At 36.9% G+C, this 17,163-nt stretch overlaps 1 protein-coding gene across 4 annotated transcripts in view; it reads left to right on the forward strand.

Moving 5' to 3' along the window:
* The window catches only part of RMDN2 (regulator of microtubule dynamics 2), a 45,256-nt gene that overhangs the window by 10,426 nt on the left and 17,667 nt on the right, over positions 1-17,163 (forward strand). For all 4 annotated transcript variants that reach the window (XM_027641533.1, XM_027641532.1, XM_027641531.1 and 1 more), the window contains exons 5-7: positions 966-1,026; positions 11,659-11,734; positions 13,431-13,508. In XM_027641533.1, coding sequence (XP_027497334.1) covers positions 966-1,026; positions 11,659-11,734; positions 13,431-13,508 — 215 coding nt within the window. The remainder of the gene's footprint in view (positions 1-965; positions 1,027-11,658; positions 11,735-13,430; positions 13,509-17,163) is intronic.

Genomic DNA, 17,163 nt, shown 5'->3' on the forward strand with positions numbered 1-17,163 from the left:
GGAAATCTCACAGTGCAGTGAGGATTATGACACAAAGTAAATTACAACAGTAAATTCTGTTGTTGGAGCCTTTGCTTTTACTGGTGACTGCATGTAGCCTCAGCTGATGGAAGATAATGGCATAGCAAAAGACAGAGAGGTACAGAATGATGAAGTAAAAGTGGGTCTTCCATGTTGAGTAACCAGCCTAGTTTGGCTCATTTTCATGAAACGGGGGTGGTGGTAGCTTTTTTCATCTCAGTTTTTGGAAGTGGTGCAGAGGGATTGAGGCTGCGGGGGAGCTGGCAGTAGTTTCGTGGTTATTTTTCCTTCCACTGGGTTGGAGGGCTGTGTATGCTATTCTTTGTTTTTGTGAAGTTAACTTGCAATACAGAAATGTCAGTGTGGCTTAATTGGTTGCAGCTGAGACTCTGCAAACAGCAAGCATCTCATCTGAACTTCTTACTGGGAGCATGAGTTTGATCAAATCACCTACTGTCATCTTTATTCAGTTAGTGGAACTTTTAGTCAGTTAAGTGGAACTTAAGGGAAGTCTTTGTGCTAGAAACAAACTTCAGCTAGTTTATTTGTGTATCCAAGTCAGGAAACAGCTTTGCTGGTTCTTCTGACAGGTGCTTCTCCAACCTGCTGTTAAGAGTCTTCAGTCTTACAGATGACATGGTCTCCTTTGGCAGTCCAATCCAATCCTTCCCTAATTTAACTGCATCTGAATTAGATTTAAATAAAAATAATAATAAATTAAAAAAAATAGATGCATGCATGTGTATATGTGTGTGTATATATATCTGTATGGCAATGTAAATGATGTAAAGCCAGGATGTTACATTGTCCATCTAAATGTTGCTAAGAACAGGAAGCAGTTTCTTCTTTGCTGCTAGAGTGTATCAGGTCGGTTTGTTCTTGGGAGCCACCTAACAGGTAGAAGAGTACAATAAATCCTTTAATATATTCTACTCCTTTTACAGGAAAGATTAAAGCTGAAAAGGCTGTTCAGCTGGATGACAGGAGTGCTGAGAGTCACCAGTGGTAAGTTTGAGAAAGTGTGCAGTTTTAAAAATTTGTGTGTATTTATCAAATCCTACAAACCCCCAGCCTTCTTTGGCTCTAAATAGTGCCCCCAGCAAGTTACGTTTATCATACTACAGTTTGATATCAGTTTCATAAGTTACTCATTAACATTTTTTCATAACTTTATGGAACTCAATTATTCCCAGTTGCAGCTAAAAATTACATTGAAGCATTCTGTGAAGTATTTACTATAGAATGTGAAACAACTCAATAACAATACTTCAGTATGACCATGTATTTTGTCCTTTCATTTTCTTGTAATAATCTAAATTCTTATAATTAAAAATAGATATAGAGGGCTATGGAAATTTCAATTAACTTCTCAATTTTTGTTTTATCATATAATTTTCCTTCAAGCTTGACACTTATTTTAATTTCATAGGCCTTGCCAGAACTAACAAACTCTGCAAATGTAAACGTAAATACTTTTTATCAAATCAACATTATCAGGTAAAGGATAATTCTGCTGAGTTCTAGCTGATAGTTCTTCACCTTACTATTTTATTAGTAAATATTACTGAGCTCCTGATTTCTTTTCTAATATTGTTAGCTTTTCCTTTCCATTTTTGTTTCTACGTTCTTCACTACTTTTGTCATTACATATGTAGGGTGGGATTTCACTAAATTTTTACATATCTAAACCAAAGAGTTTTATCCTAGGTTCCTTTCACAATCGAAAAGAAAGCAGCCAGTTCTGGAGTGCAGTTCATCTGAGTCAATTTTGCCCATTTTGTCTTGCATGAGGGTGAGATGAATTCCTCCTGAGGTTAAGTTGACAACATCTCCATTGCCAATGAAGGGAGCACGTCAGCTAGCTCAGGTTTAGATACTTGATTAGACATAGATATTTTCGTTTAATTAGGTGACTCTCTGTCTTGGTTTATCTGTTTCTGAAAGCAATTTACAGCCATTTGTGCTCTTTGCCTGACCACAGTCACGGTGATGCTGGGGTGCTCATCTCAGCCAGAACTATGTGTATAAACCACCACAAAATCATGCAAGTATGAGTCTTGCCCCTCCCTTCCTCCTCAGCCCACAAGACTGACAAAGTATCCTGTTATAAAAACAATTTCACTCGCAGAAACTATGCTGATAAAACCTTACATGTTGTTTAAGGACACGTAGGTGGTCTGCTGAACTTCAGATGTGAGATCCTGTACTGACAGGTACATCTAGCAGGGGAAGAACAAGTATGAGGAGATGTGTTCCAGAGGTTAGCTCAGAAAGCCAAATTGAGAGACTTAAGAGGAAAATCTTATGTTTTGTAATCTACTGCTTCTTGTAACAGGCAATGGATTTCTGTATGGTTTACAGTTTTCATCCTTTTTGTATCTGGGTTGCAAGTGAATGTGAGGGTTTTGTCAGTTATTGTTTAACTGGTGGCTCTCTAATGATATAGATGAACCTACAGATTTTAATAGTTTCCTGTATTTTTTTTTCCTGAGTATATTATCTGCTTGACTTTATTTTCTGAAATCTTTCTGACTGTGTGCATGACTTTTAAAGTGTGATGCCGGTATTGGTTATGCTTATCTAACTGAGGCTCTGAATGCTGGGCAGAATAAGCTTCCATGATCCAGAGGGACATTGGTATATTTTTGTTTGGCATGACAACTGTTTTTCAGTCTGTGGTCTCAGTAGATCCTTTTCTGCTGTGCTACTACTTAACCAGATGGACTTGTTTTGTAACTTTTTTTTGGTAACTTGTTTTTTTTCTTTTTTATTCCTTGTAGAGTACTTTACACATATTTCATGTTTATTTCAGTCCACTTCTCAGGCATATTGAGGCCATTTAGGTTTGTAAATGCATCCCCTCCCAGATTGCAATTTTATTTCAAAAGTGTGTTGTTGTTGTGTGGGATTTTAAAAATCATTGACTTCATTAGTGAAATTTCTGGAAGATAACGGACCCAGCACTGAACTTTGTGGGACACCTATAATGATGCTCAGGTTTATATGAATCTGGTTGTGCAACCATCTCAACAGGTGATTTAGTCTAAACAATATTTCCATGGGTGAATTTCTGAGGAACATCAGATAGGACAAAGGCCACATAAATTTCAAGGTATTTGTTACATTCCTCTAATATTCCAGACTTGTTTGTCTTATCAGAAAAGAATTTTTTTATATATACCGTTTGTTCACAAAAAACTTGTGTTAACTGTTTTGTATGCTTATGCACTTACAGAATAATTTATCTTGGAATGTTTTCAGGTTATGCTGGTTTCCCTGTAACCCCTGTCCTTTCCTTTCCTTTGTTTCTGTAGATGGCAACTGTGTTTACCTTTTCCCTTTCTGTTGGGGCTTGCTGCATTACCCAGGAAACTTTGGAAGTCAGCTGTATGTCAGATCTGGATTGCTTGAGTCTGGCCTAATGCAAATTTATCCAGTTTATTTAAACATTATTTCACATGTTAATCCACATAAACAGGAAAAAAGACTTCAGGGAATCTTCCCTGTAGAAACTACTCTCAAAGTTGCATTGAAACAGAATTTTACCTAAAGTCATAAATAGATAAGACTGTGTGTGAACAGAAAACAGTGCAATACAATTGACTCATGAATAAAGAGCATGTGAAAGTAATATGAAATCCATAGTTAATGAGGATAATAAGAGAGAAGATGACTGAAAAGAAAAAATAGAACAATATTTATACAAAAAATGCTAGGATCACTAGCAGGTGGTCACTTAAGTTCAGAGACAGAGGGCAGTACCCAACTCCAGACTGACACCTGAATGTACTGTATTACATGTGTCTACATGTGAGTAAGGTACTTGTCTTTCACTTACAGGGGATGGAAACTTGAAAGGCAGCATGTGCCATTTGATGTGCCAGGATATTTGCATGGCATGGCAGATATCACGCAGGGCCTTGGTGGGTCTGTACACTTCCAGGCTGACATCTGGAAGTGGTGGGAAACCCTAGGGCATCTCCAGTGGCAGTAGGCACCTGTGTCCAGGCAGGGATCCTGTTTGATCAGGATTGAACAGGATCTCTCTGCTGAATGTAATAGGAGATTGGATACACAGAGATGAGAAGCTCAGCATGAAAGCAAGCTCAGTGTGAAACTAATGACATCTCAGACCAAAATCCTTCCTTTTCATCTCACTGCCAATAACGTTTTCTGAAGCTGTATAAGGTAAATAATCTTAGCCTACATAAGAAGAGCCCATCTGTTTGATGGACAGTTCTCTCATTTTACATGCAAGGCTGTTTCAGTCTGTATCAGCTATTATAAGGAAGCTGGTTTTCTGACCTTGACTGAAGAAAGTTTTTGTTGATTTCTTACTGATCTGTACTTTATAATTTCTGTGGGATTTTGATATTTCCAATCAGCACAACTGAGGTTTTAGCTCATGTTTGGTGTAGCTGCTATCTGTGTTGTCCATTCATGCATTATTTCCAATGTTCTCTTAAGCTGTTTAATATATTATGGCTTACTAAATGAGTGAGGATTAAATGATAGCCTGTTCTTTTCGTGGTCCTGTTCCTTGCTCTCTACTTACGCTTAACCTTTCTGGAGTAGGAGGAATATAAGCAAAGAAGAAATTGAATTCAGCCTTGTTGGTTTCATGTTTTGTCATTTCTTCATTGCTAATTGTTCTGCACTTTGATTTATGTTTTCTTTTCCTTCTGGTGTATTTATGGAACCTCCTCCTGTTGCCTTATCAATATCCCTAGCTTAGATGTGTGCTCATTTCCATTTTTGGAGTCAATTGATTTGGCTTCTTAAGTTAATAGAGAGTTCCTCACTGGAGTTGAATTAATCTTTGAAACTATTCCCTGATATGACTAAAGGATCATTTGCAGCTGTGCTTTTGAATATCGTCTCTTAGTAATACTTCTACGGAACTTTTTCTAATGTGACACTTCTTAATGATTTAATTTTCTTCATTAGAAATGTACACTATGCCTGTCAAGCAAGGATTAGGGTTATGGACCTATTTGGAAGTTTCTTTTGGAAGCTTATCCCTGCTGCTTGAAAGCTCTATTTACTGCATAAGTAAGTTTTTTGTCACACCTTGACAGACACAATTGTCCTAGTGTAGATGGAGTTACATTGGCAAAAAACATCCCTTTTCCAGAACAGATTTTTCTTCTGTTTTGTGAAACTGCTATAAAGTTTCTGGGAAACAGAACACACCTTTTGAGTCCACCAGGAGAATTTAGTGAAATGGTTCCATGAGCAAACTCTTGCTAATGCAGGCCTAGAGTTCAGCTGTCTTGCCTTACTTTTCATATTTACTTCAGTTAAGAACAAAATGATGCCATATATCTTCTTAGTATATCACCTATATTTTTTTGTGAAATGTATCATAAAATATATCAACACTTAAACTGTTTGCAGATCTTCTTGTGTTTTCCAAGCCTCAAATAAATTTGGTTTGTGGGTCAATGGCTCCAAAATGACATCTGTGAATCCTCACAGCTCATGTTCAATCATGGAGCTTCTTTATCCAGATTTTAATTGGAAGTGCTATGTGAACAATTCAGTGTTCTAATTGGCTCCAAATTGGCATTATAATTGTGCTGGTTTACAACTTTACAGTTACAGAAAACACAATATGTAGGTGAATATTAATAGGGGTTTTGTTTAAAACTAAACAATCACTTTAAAATAGTTTTGCAAAACAAGTGAGCTTTTATATTGGGAGGGATTGTTGCTGTTTTTTCTTCAAGAGTTTGGAAGAGGTATGGGAGGTTTCTCTGCTGTTGCCTGGATTCCCTCAAACGTCCTTTTTTTGCTGAGGAAAACTGATTACAGGCTTTGCAAAGAGAAGGTTACTAGAGAGGTTACTAGATGTGGCCAGTTTCATGACATTTACTTAGAAAGATCATTCTTTGCATTGAGCTTTGGTTTGTTTGCCACAAACAAACTTTGTGCTGCAGTTAGGCTTGGATTGCTCTGTGGAACCTCCCTGCTGGTGATAGAAGTCATACGGCATGTGTCTCATTTAGATGGAAGTGAGGTAGCAAGTGAAAACCCAGTAGTTTTAAGGGAAGAGTCCTCCTGAACCACAGCTACCCCCAGAACTTTTCTCTGTCGTGTGCATGAGTGTTACTAAGAAGCACAATGATTTTCACAAGGCTTGGGTTATCCATGGAAGTGGATTCCAGAGCTTAGGGACAGTGTCTCACTGAGAGGCAACACTATGGAAGAGAATGGAATGGTTTTATTGAGGACACGAATAATCACCATTCAGGTGTGTTGGGGATTTTACACAAACTTCCTACAAAAAGGTGAGAATGCCATGTCAGCAACAGAATTTTAACAGATAATTTGTCAGGTTTGGAAGGTGTAACGGCATAAAAATAATTCTCCAGTGAAAGAAAACTCTTTAAAATTATGGATTATGTTGTAGGATATTGTCATACTACCAACGACTTTTAAAATTAAATCCGTACCTCTTTCTAACTAAATGCTTTAAACCTACTTCCCCTAATTATTCCTTAGTTAGACTTAGAAAAAATAGATAACTTCCAAGCCACAAACATCTGTTTCTGTCATGCAGCCTGATTATTCAGAAATTGATAGTTTGTGCAGAAATGCAAGGTTTCCAGTTAGTAGTTATTTGCCCTGTATTTGATTCATGGGAAGACCAAAGAAATTTTATAACTTAATTGTAGTCAATCATCTTTTAAATACTTAATTATTTTTGTAAAAATAATTTAAAATTTCAAATCCAGAAGCCATTTCTGAAAAGGTGTAACTTATTCTCTAGTAAGTGGATCAGTGAAACACTGCAGCATCCTCATGCAAGTGCAGAGGAGGTAGATTTGACATGTGAAAAGATCTGTTTACTACAAGCTTTTTGCCAGAATGGTCACAGAGGAAATAAAACTGGCAACCTAGTGATTCCTTTTACATGTCTGTCAAGAAAAATTGTTGTGTTACTATCTTTGAAAGCTATTATTTCACTCTGTTTCCACATTTGTGAAGACTATCCTGCTAATTTCTTCAAGGTTGTATTTCTATCTTTAACAACCATCTGTTATAAAACAAGAAGTTACATTTCTTTAACACAGAAATTAACATAGTTTTGGGTTACACAGCCTAAGAAATGCAGAACATGGCATCCACATGTTCTACTGGTAAACTTCTGTGAATACACATTAACACTGGCATGGTATACTGTATGTGTTGCAATAAATTATTAAGCAAGAATTCTTGAACGTCCTTACCTTCAGGGTTTTTTAACCAAAATAGGGAGTTGTTTCTCGTGTTTTTGCAAGTATCACGTAAACAAGTGTGAGCTACATCTGATACTTCCCTAGACCTCAGCTTCAGTGCTCTGGTAAATTTTTAATATGAAAACTATATTTCTGCCAATTTCTACAATGTAGACTCAGTTGTATTCCAAGAAGGGGAAGGGGAAAGGGAAAGGGGAAGAGGAAGGGAAAGGGAGAGAATCTCCATGAAAAAACCCCACCTGAACACTTACCTTTGTACCTTGGCACATCTTATTTTGTGTGTTGTCAGTCTTACACATTCTCAGCCACTTCTTCCACACTCACACCCCAAGGAGGATGGTGGTATCTTTCCACCTCTACCTCTCCATCTGAACTCAGATGCAATTTTATAGATTAAGTATCTTGGCAGGAAAGTGGTACAATTTATGCAAAACTGCGATCTCAGAAAGGTTTATTCAGCAGAGTCATAATCAGTAATCAGTAACTTAAGTTGCAAAATCTCCCTACATAGAAATTGATATCTCATTGAAATCATGTTAAAATGAAGTCTGGCTGCTTTGCAGAGACTGTCAGAATTTGTAAGTGTGTGAAACTGGTGAGTGGGTGGGTGAGTGGGTGAGTGAGTGAGTGGATGGCTAAGAAGTGATGGCATGCACAGGACTGAGCCATGTGGAGGTGAGGGGACTTAAGAACACATTTAGAACTGGGATGAAAGCGAGTTTTCTTTTCACTGGGTCTCTCGTGCTACGCACACATTAGCCTTTGCTCATACTACCTTACATGTTAAATGTTTCTCCTTCAATTGGCAAAGTCTTACCATTTACAGTTGAGAAAAACTTTCCTGTTGATACTAGGATGTTAAAATGGAGATCTAGATTTCTAAATGTAAGCTCTGTACCCACACATTTCCAAAGTCTACATGACATAAGAGGGTTTTTTAGATTTGGGATATATGAAAGGGTATATAGAAGAGTGAGGAATGAGCCTGGGAAGATGCATGTTATTTCTGATTTTGGCTCTGTGAGATTTATCAGGGAAAAGGTAAAACTTGCTGTATTCACGTGCCCTAGTGTGGATTATTCCGGATCTGAGACTTTAAAATCTTTTTTGTAAATCTGTCTCATATGGAATAAGCTGTAGTTGCCAGAGTCTTGTGTGTTGGTAGCATTTTTAATATTAAGATTCAAATCAAGTTGATAAAACATAGTGTATCAACCTGCTACTCTCCCTTTTGCAACAGATAAGGTATGCCCCTTACAGTTTTACCTTGCCTGAATACATACAGAAATTCTGGAGCACCAGAAGGGAAAATGTTAAGTCACTTTGATCTGGACCCTTCTGCATGAGGGCCATGTAGGCACTTGGTATCCTTCTCTGTCAGCTACAGTTTCTTGAAAGTCTGAGTTTCAATTACAACATTTTTAACAAAAGGACATTATGGTGACTTATTACTGAGTTTCTTTGGTTGTGTTTGTGCTTATTAAAGGAGTGTTAATTGTGGATGGTTGACCTGTATGCCTCTACACCACATTCAGTAACTTTTCTTCCATCTGTGAATAAGATGTTTTTTATGCCAACCCAAGTACTGTTCTGCCTTAATGGGGTAATGATCATTGTGTTTATTTAGATGAACGTGTCTGGGGTGTTTTTTTTTATGTTACCCAAGAGTAGCATTAGCTCAGCAGTTACGTCATTCCTTGCAGCTCTTCACTGGTATGATTTTTTCATTTTCTCTGTGAAGGGACTGTAAACAGTATTTTAACTCTGATGTTCAAAGTCTGTAAGGCAGGCAGTGATAGTGAGGAGAGCCAGTATCACTTGCTCTACCAAAATGCATGTGCATTTTACCCATTTCATAGGATATTTGCACGTTATTTTGTGATAAGCTTTTTAGTATTCCCCCCTGCCACCACGAGATGGGGCAGGTGACCAGGGAGTGGCAGGATTGAGGCCGGCATGCGGCAAAGAATAAGGAACAGATGGAAGCGTTTCTAGTTACCTCCTGCCTCGTTTTTTCTGATCATTTTCTTCACTATGAGAGTGGTGAGGCACTGGAGCAGGTTGCCCAGAGACGCTGTGGCTGCCACATCCCTGGAGTTGTTCAAGGCCAGGTCGGATGGGGCTTTGAGCAACCTGATCTAGTGGAAGGTATCCCTGCCCTAGACAGGGGGTTGGAATTAGATGATCTTTAGGGTGCCTTCAACCCAAACCAATCTATTATTAACATTAGTCTTCGCATCACTGAAAATAAAGTTTGCTTTGTGTTTTAAACTCTTTGAAGAATATTTAAAATGCCTAAAGATTATCTTCTGGAAACAAAAGACACTTTTTTGTTTTCTTTGCTTTAGGGTGTTGGGTTTTTTTGAAAATTAAACGCCAAAAATTAAATAATTCTTTTATATCAATTGGCTGGCTAGCCTAGTTCAAAAGTATAGAATTTAAAAAAAGAAAAAGACAAATATCTGAAAGACATTTTTAATTTTTCCTTGAAAAAGTAATGCATATTTAAAGTTAGTAGGTTAGCTTACTTTTAATACGTTGAAAATTTTGTTGGGATATCCTTCCCCAGAGATTTTAGCTGTAAGTAGAAATTTTTCTTTGAACTAGTTTAAACTAAGGCCCTCTTTCTTGTCACGCACAGACAGGGAAATACTGCAAGATGCTGGATTAGCTTGTTCGCTTTTCATTGTTTTCTTTTGTAGCAGCAATCCGTTTAGCTATGGTATGCTGAGTTTATCTGATTAGCACTTAATGAGTGAAGGGAATAGGGGCAATGTTGCCTGAGTTACTTAAACCTAATGAAGTTTTCAGTACCTTCCCCCTCTTTCTAAATACCTGAACTTTCCTGACCCCCACCTCTTGCTTTTTCCCTCAATTGCAGCTCATTCCCATACAAAATGCGCTTCCACTGCGGCTCTATCAGCAGTAGAGCTGCCATTAGCTGGATTTTGTCCAGTGCACATTGGTCACAACATACATCCTGCTCAACAGTGTTTGACAGTCTGTCTGAAGCTCTTACAAATTTAACTGCTGTTGTTATGCTGACTCCGTTCCTTACCTGGGAACACTTGCTGACCAAAAAATGTAATGACCTTTAGCATGAGTGTTTCTAACTTAAAACCATTAGGTATAACTGTAAGCAATAAAATAATTTCTTTAATTGATGTTTTAATGAGGATTCACTGGAGCTTGAATAATTACATTATATAAAGAAATTCAAGAAAGCTGATGTTTAGTAATGCTTAAAACCTGTGTGTGCCATACAGATTGTGGTTCTGTTACCATAATTAACTCAATAAGCTTCTTGCATAACTCATGTTTTCCTCTGGTCTTTGGCTTTCCCTCTTCTAAGATTATTTTTTCCTTTGATTTGGTATTGCATTGTAAAATATTTAGTAAGAAAGCAAAATTCTGAAAAATTAGAAAAATAATGTACATGAGTTTTGACTGTTTAACTATTTCTTTGATGGTTCTGTTAGTTTTATACAGAAATACAAAGTTGTCTTAATACCAATGAAAATAGGTCCGAGGAAAGTACACTTGATGTCTGTGCAAAAGATTCCTTATGCATAGAGGTTCTGTAATTGTTAAAGTAATAGGAAGAAAGCAATAGAAATTTAGGTGGAGTGTCAATAAAGCAGCAGTGTTGCTTAGGAGATCTGAATCTTTATAGATGGGGACCTCTGAAAATATTTTCAGTTATACCTGCTTAACAATACAAATATTCTATAGAAATTATCTCACAGTTCTTTTATCAGTCTCCCAAATTTACAATAATCATAGTAATAATAATAGAAATAATAATGATCTAGTGATAGCAGTAGTGATCCTCTTAGAGCAGAACATGTGTGTATGTTTTTAGGTAATTTTGAAGATATTAGAAGAATACCAGAAGTGCAGGAATGCACCAAGGTGCTTGAAAAGGGTAGAAGACAGCTGTGAACATTCTGTGTGTGCAGCTTCCTACTGAGCACACCCCCAGTATTTGCCTTCCCAGGTGAGGTTCTGCAGCTGACGGTGTTGATGTTCCCAGTGCAGTATAATGCAGAGCACAATGTGTCAAACTGCTGGCAATGGTAGAGCCAGTCTGGAAGTGTCATACTCTGAACTATATGGTAGAAACACAAGAGGAGAAATCTGTTTTTTCACTTCACTGACAGCCCAGATAGTGTCATTTAAACTTCTTCTTGTTTCCGTTATTATTTTGTTTTGATCTGTGTTTTTGTCTGCTCCTGAATATGTATATCTTATGCCAAACTTCCATCCAGCTATCAAGATGGAAAACAACCCCAAGTGTTAATCTGTGAATTAGGTATTGAAATATTTTGTAATTTAATTCAAAGGTTTATTTAAATCACAAAAAGTATGTGTGTGTGTTTTTCTTTTCCCCTCTCAGGTTTGCAATTATGTGTGGCTATATGTCTCAGTTTGAAAGTGTACAAAACAAAATCAGGAATGGTTATCTCTTTAAGGTATGTTTTTGTAGGATTTGGGGTTGGTTTTTTTTTTAAAGCTATTCCTTCAAGTTATTTCCTTATATAGTGTCAAAGACAGACTATTCCAACACAGTAATTCAGCCTCACAGGTCTATTTTGGTGCTTAAGTTAAAGCGAAAAAGTTATTTTTATACATGCAAATAGATTATATGATTACACAATATAAGAACTGAGGTAGGATTCTGGGAACAGCATTAAGATGTCTGGTTTATTTTGTAGTCAAAGGGGGGAGGAAAAGGGAATAACAATTCTGTTTAGAAAATCAAAACATATGAAATAGTAAATAATCAACTAACACAGTTCTGCAATCATCCTTCATGCCACCCTTAAGTAATGTATTTTTTAACACTGTCCTTTCGAAGATAATTGTGTTTTTTAGATTTAGTTACTTGTGTTACATGTGCTACTCTCCCCGTCCTTGTCCTCAGCATTGCTTAGACACTTTCCATCCATCCCTTGCCTTCCAAGCTGGTGTCCCCCCTTTCTGGGTGTCAGTGAGAGGCAGCAGACATGTTCCAGTTCCTGGGGAATGCCTGGTCTGGGTTCCTGTCACATCATGTCTGTGTTAGGACTTGGAGTGTGGCAGAGCTTTCCTGTGAGAGAGCAAAAATTACATCTGAGCTGTACCAAGTGAGCTAAGCCCCAAGCACAGGGACAAGCTGGGAACGAAGGGATAATGACAAATAACGTAAGTGTTGCAGCTGTGTAAGGATGGAGTTTTAGGAGTTCCTGGTATGAGCAGTAACCTTTTCAGGGAGGTTTTCCTCCTCACTATAAATACTGAAATCTGTTGAATTGTGTGGAAATGTTAAGGATTTGGGAAAATAGTAGTATGAAAACGTAGCTCCTATCTGAATAGTTTGTGGACAAAATGATAGCATAACAGTCTCTTAGATCTGTATAACTCAAATATTTTTGTGACTGGCTGAATTAGAAAGATATCTGGGGGATAAAAAAGAAAGGTTCAAGTGAAATTTATTTTGAGAGGCAAATGTTAGGGGTGAAATGACGTATTTTTTCTTCAAACTTAGGTTGAGCGATAAAAGCTTTCTTTAGTAAATTAAAGAGGGGAATAAAGAGGCTCATGACCTGTAATAAAAATGATTTTGGAAGAAGGACCTCATTAGATATTTCCTAGGTTTTATAGTTTCACTATGAACAGAATCATTTTATTTTTTGAATTTCACATTATAGTAAAAGTTTGTTGTGTCAAGTACCATTTCATTGGAGCAGTCACGTTCTAAGGTGGGAGAGACTGTGCTTCAGTGATGTGTGCTGACATACAAGATCTATCAAAGAGAATGATTGGTTCCTCACTTATTTGATCTGTGATTTTTCTAATACTAACTGTAAATGAAATTAATTTAATTGAAGTTGTTGTTTTTCTTATGACAAAAGTTCTTGAGTTATTTGATTGAACTTTAGAGTTGCTTAGTCATGTTCTAAATATGGCATGCCTTGTTGCATTGTGTGCAACTTTACTAAATAATTTTGTTTGTGGTTTCCCTCCATGAGGAAGGGGTTTGCTAGTTAATATATTTTTAGGTTGTTAGAAAAGAATTGCAGCAGAAGAGAATTACTGAATTTGTTTCTGACTTGCAGCAAACTACTTAGAAAGGAAACACAGTTGTCAAACAAACATCTAAAGGGATACTAATTTTCTTTCCAATAGGAGCATCTAGACAAGGCGATTGAACTTAAGCCTCAAGATCCCTTTTTATATTACCTCAATGGAAGATGGTGCTATTCAGTAAGTTGTGTTTTATTTATCTAATATATGAACTGAGTATACTGAAAAATGATAATGCATTTGTGATTAAATATTGGGACTTAAGACAAAGTAAGTGTTTATTTAAGTAGGTGTTTTGAGCTAAATGAAGCAGACATTTACATTTCCTGAATCAACTACCAGAAGTGTGTTGCTCTCAGCACTTATCCTGTAATATAGATAGGTAAGCTGTGCTTGTATGTCCCTCACTGTTGTGTTCAAGTTTTTTACCTGAATGCATGAATGAAAAGTAACTGATGTTTGGAAGGGAGGAAGGGCAATCTCTTGATTTCAGTTCTTTGTTCCGCTACAAACCTTTGGGGTAACCTTGGGCTGCTATCATAGCCTTTTGGTAACTGTATTCCCCATCCATAACTTAAGTGAAAGACACTTACATGCTGCACATTATGTCTGTGGCAGCAAGGCTACCATACTGGCTTGGTAAATTCCAAGAGAATGTCACAAGAAAGATTCAGGCATAAAAATCCATAATTCACCAAACAGTTTTGCAAGAGAAGTAATTTGTGTCATGCCAGTACAACAGGTGATTTTAAAGATTACTTTAGTTATATTTTTATTTATATATTATAAAGATTGTATTATATTATAATAGATTACACGCTGATAAGTATTCATTTAAGAAAAAATAAAATAATTGGTTTACAAGTTTAGCTGTTAATCAGTTTTTTAGAAAAATTATACTTGTGCTTTAGAATGAGAGTTGTCTTATTCTTAGCCTACATCTTTGAGGGATCAGTTGGCTATCCTTACTGCTTCATTTCTGGTGCTGTGAGGAATCCTTGCTCAGAAGAAATTGTTCTTCGTAGTCCATACTGTAAAAGATGGCTGTAAGACTTTTCAGAATAACTGCTAAGCACAGTGAATGCCAGTCCTGCCTTTTTTTAATGGATACTTCCAATGCTAGTCAATACAAAATGCCTGCAAACTGTAAGGAAGGAGTTGTTGTGATACATTCCAGACTTTGTCTTTATCTGCAACAGGATTTAATGCAAAGTAATCCTTCAGCAGTTTTTTTTCAGATTATATATTTAACTTCAAAAGAGCTTTCAGCAACTATATTTCTTCTCCTTTGATTTGAATAAGGAATGACACCAACTTTTTCGAAGAACTTGGCATTTTTCTTTTTGTCACACTGTATTCTTGAATAGCATCACTATCTATGCAAAAATAAGTTGATGAAGATGGTACTATAGTATGCTTGCTGTCTTGCCTCTCAGGGGCATCTGTCTTACCAGTGATTGTTTAGCACTTTTGTACTATGCTGTGTACAACATCTGAACTGCAGCTTCCATTTATGTCAAACTCTCCCAGATGTTTTTCATGGGTTATTTCTCATGCGAGCTGCTGCTTTTTGGAGGCATATAATCTCAGTATACTTCACTTTGTTCTCATTGCACTTTTTGTTACTCTTGTTCCATTTTCATGATAGTCACTACTTCCTGACTGAGTAATAGGTGTGGTTTGTTGTACTGTATCATTACAAATTCACGTTCCACACTTGCAACACCTATGCAGGGCTTCCTTACTAAACATTAAAACCACATATTAGCATTTGCTTTAGATAATGACCTGACCTGCATTTCATTAAGTGAAATAATCTACCTAAACGGATGTAGCCACTGAAATATTTAAGGACTGATTTCAGATTTCGCTTTTTCTTCTTTTTTAAAATTCTTGTTTTCTGTGACTGCCATTACAAAATAGTAACCTGAAACACACAGAACAGATTTTTGTAGTACAAATAAATGCAAGTATAGGATTGAATAACATTTTGTTTTAGTTTCTGGGGCTGTCAGCTCTTAAAATCTTACTGTCTTTGCACACTTGCAGTGGCAGAATGAGGTCATTTGAAAACATTAGTTTTGAGGCACTATTATAGAAGCTGAATCTTAATCATGGCCCGATGAGGTTGGTGATATTCTCATTAGTTTTACCAGACTATATGAGTAGGTTTCTGAGCTGATCCACTAATAGAGGTTTTGGCCAGGTGTATGTTATAGGTAGTTGTAGGAACTTGTGGAAAATGTGCCAAATTCCTTGGTCCTATTCTGCAGACTGTGGTGTTTCACGCTGTGGTAATTATCCCCAAAAAAGACTTTGGCTGTGGCATTGATTCCAAATACTTTGTCAGGGTATAGATTATGATAGAGTGCTTGAAAAATTGATTCATTGCTCCTCTATACAGGTACCTGTAGCTGGAGTGATAAATGTTCCTCTTAGACCCTCTGTTTTTAATGTTCAGTCTCGCTGTGCTTGACGCTGGGAAGGTTGTGTTGTCTGATGTGAGAGAATTAAAGAAGAAAAAGGGATGACTGAGGCAAGAAGGTTAGTTTTTACATTTAGCCTACCTGACTTTAGGGTCAGGTTAGGATTGGCCCAATACTTGTTCTTTCTCAAGTATTGCTTCCAAGGGTATTTTTGTCTAATTTTCATCACATATTGTTTTACTGAAGCAGTGTAGTTAAAAAAGATAACTTTATAGGCTTTGGTAACACTTCTGTGAAATGTATTTAAGTCTTTTTAATACAGTCAGACATTTCCCATTCACTCCTTATTTAATGTTAGGGGATCTTATTACTATCATCTAGCACTTTTTTGGGGATGACAAACTCAAAAAATTAGAAATTACATAGGGGATTGTAAAAGGGGATGCTTCAGGTGTAACTCAGGGTTACAGTTCATTTTCACAAATGAAAACCAGTTGAAAAGACTTTTAGGTAAAATGTATAGTGGAGGGAAATGAAGATTTATTGAAGGCTGAAATCTATATCCGGAGACTGCACGCTATACAGGTAAAAACTATTTGATTTGTGGAATTTTGCCAGAATTTAGCTCTGACTGCCACTTCTCACCTTCCTCAGCGTAACACAGTACTTTGCAAAGAGCAGTGATTCAGCACTGCAAAGTTTCTTACTCGTCAGTTATTCTTGCTAGGCCAGAAGTGAAGCTGTTGTAGCAGTGTTGTAGCACCTTCCAGCAGAAAAGATGAGCTATATTTTCACTGCCCTCACAGCAGCTGGCATTTGTCTGCGATGCAGAGCCAGTGACAGTTGTGCGCCACCTCGTCTAAAAATCAATTTTTGCTGTTTCTTATTTCTCTTACCATTATAAAGTCAGTAGAGCTATACAAAAGAGAAAGATCATAGAATCATCTCAGCAGTGTTAGAAAATTACATCTGGTATCGCAATCAGATAGGCAAGATTTTCACCAGTCATGCCATAGATGTCATGATGGGTAAAATTTTGCCTGTGAGACCTGCTGTGTATACAGAAGTAAATGGATCTGTGGTACATGGTGCATATAGGAATTAGTTTTATTTCCATGGAGTTTTGGGCACAATTATCTGATAAATCTTTATAATTTTGGTGGGGTATGTTTTTACTGTTTTAATGTTTCAAATAGCTTATAAAACAGAGTACTATCTATTTAAGACTTATGTCTGTTTGCCATTACAGGACAGGCACAAAACAGTTAGCATATACTTGTGAAACTGGATCAGAGTCTCTGGTAAATGCCAGGAGGGTGTTAAAAATGAGATCTCTTGGGATTTTCTTTTTGCAGGTTACATGCCATGTAATGGATTTGTCTCTGGTGTATCTCAGTATCTGTTTTGGT

Source organism: Corapipo altera, unplaced genomic scaffold (assembly GCF_003945725.1).
Source record: "Corapipo altera isolate COAL_440 unplaced genomic scaffold, ASM394572v1 48b, whole genome shotgun sequence".
In the NCBI taxonomy this organism is placed as follows: Eukaryota; Metazoa; Chordata; class Aves; order Passeriformes; family Pipridae; genus Corapipo; species Corapipo altera.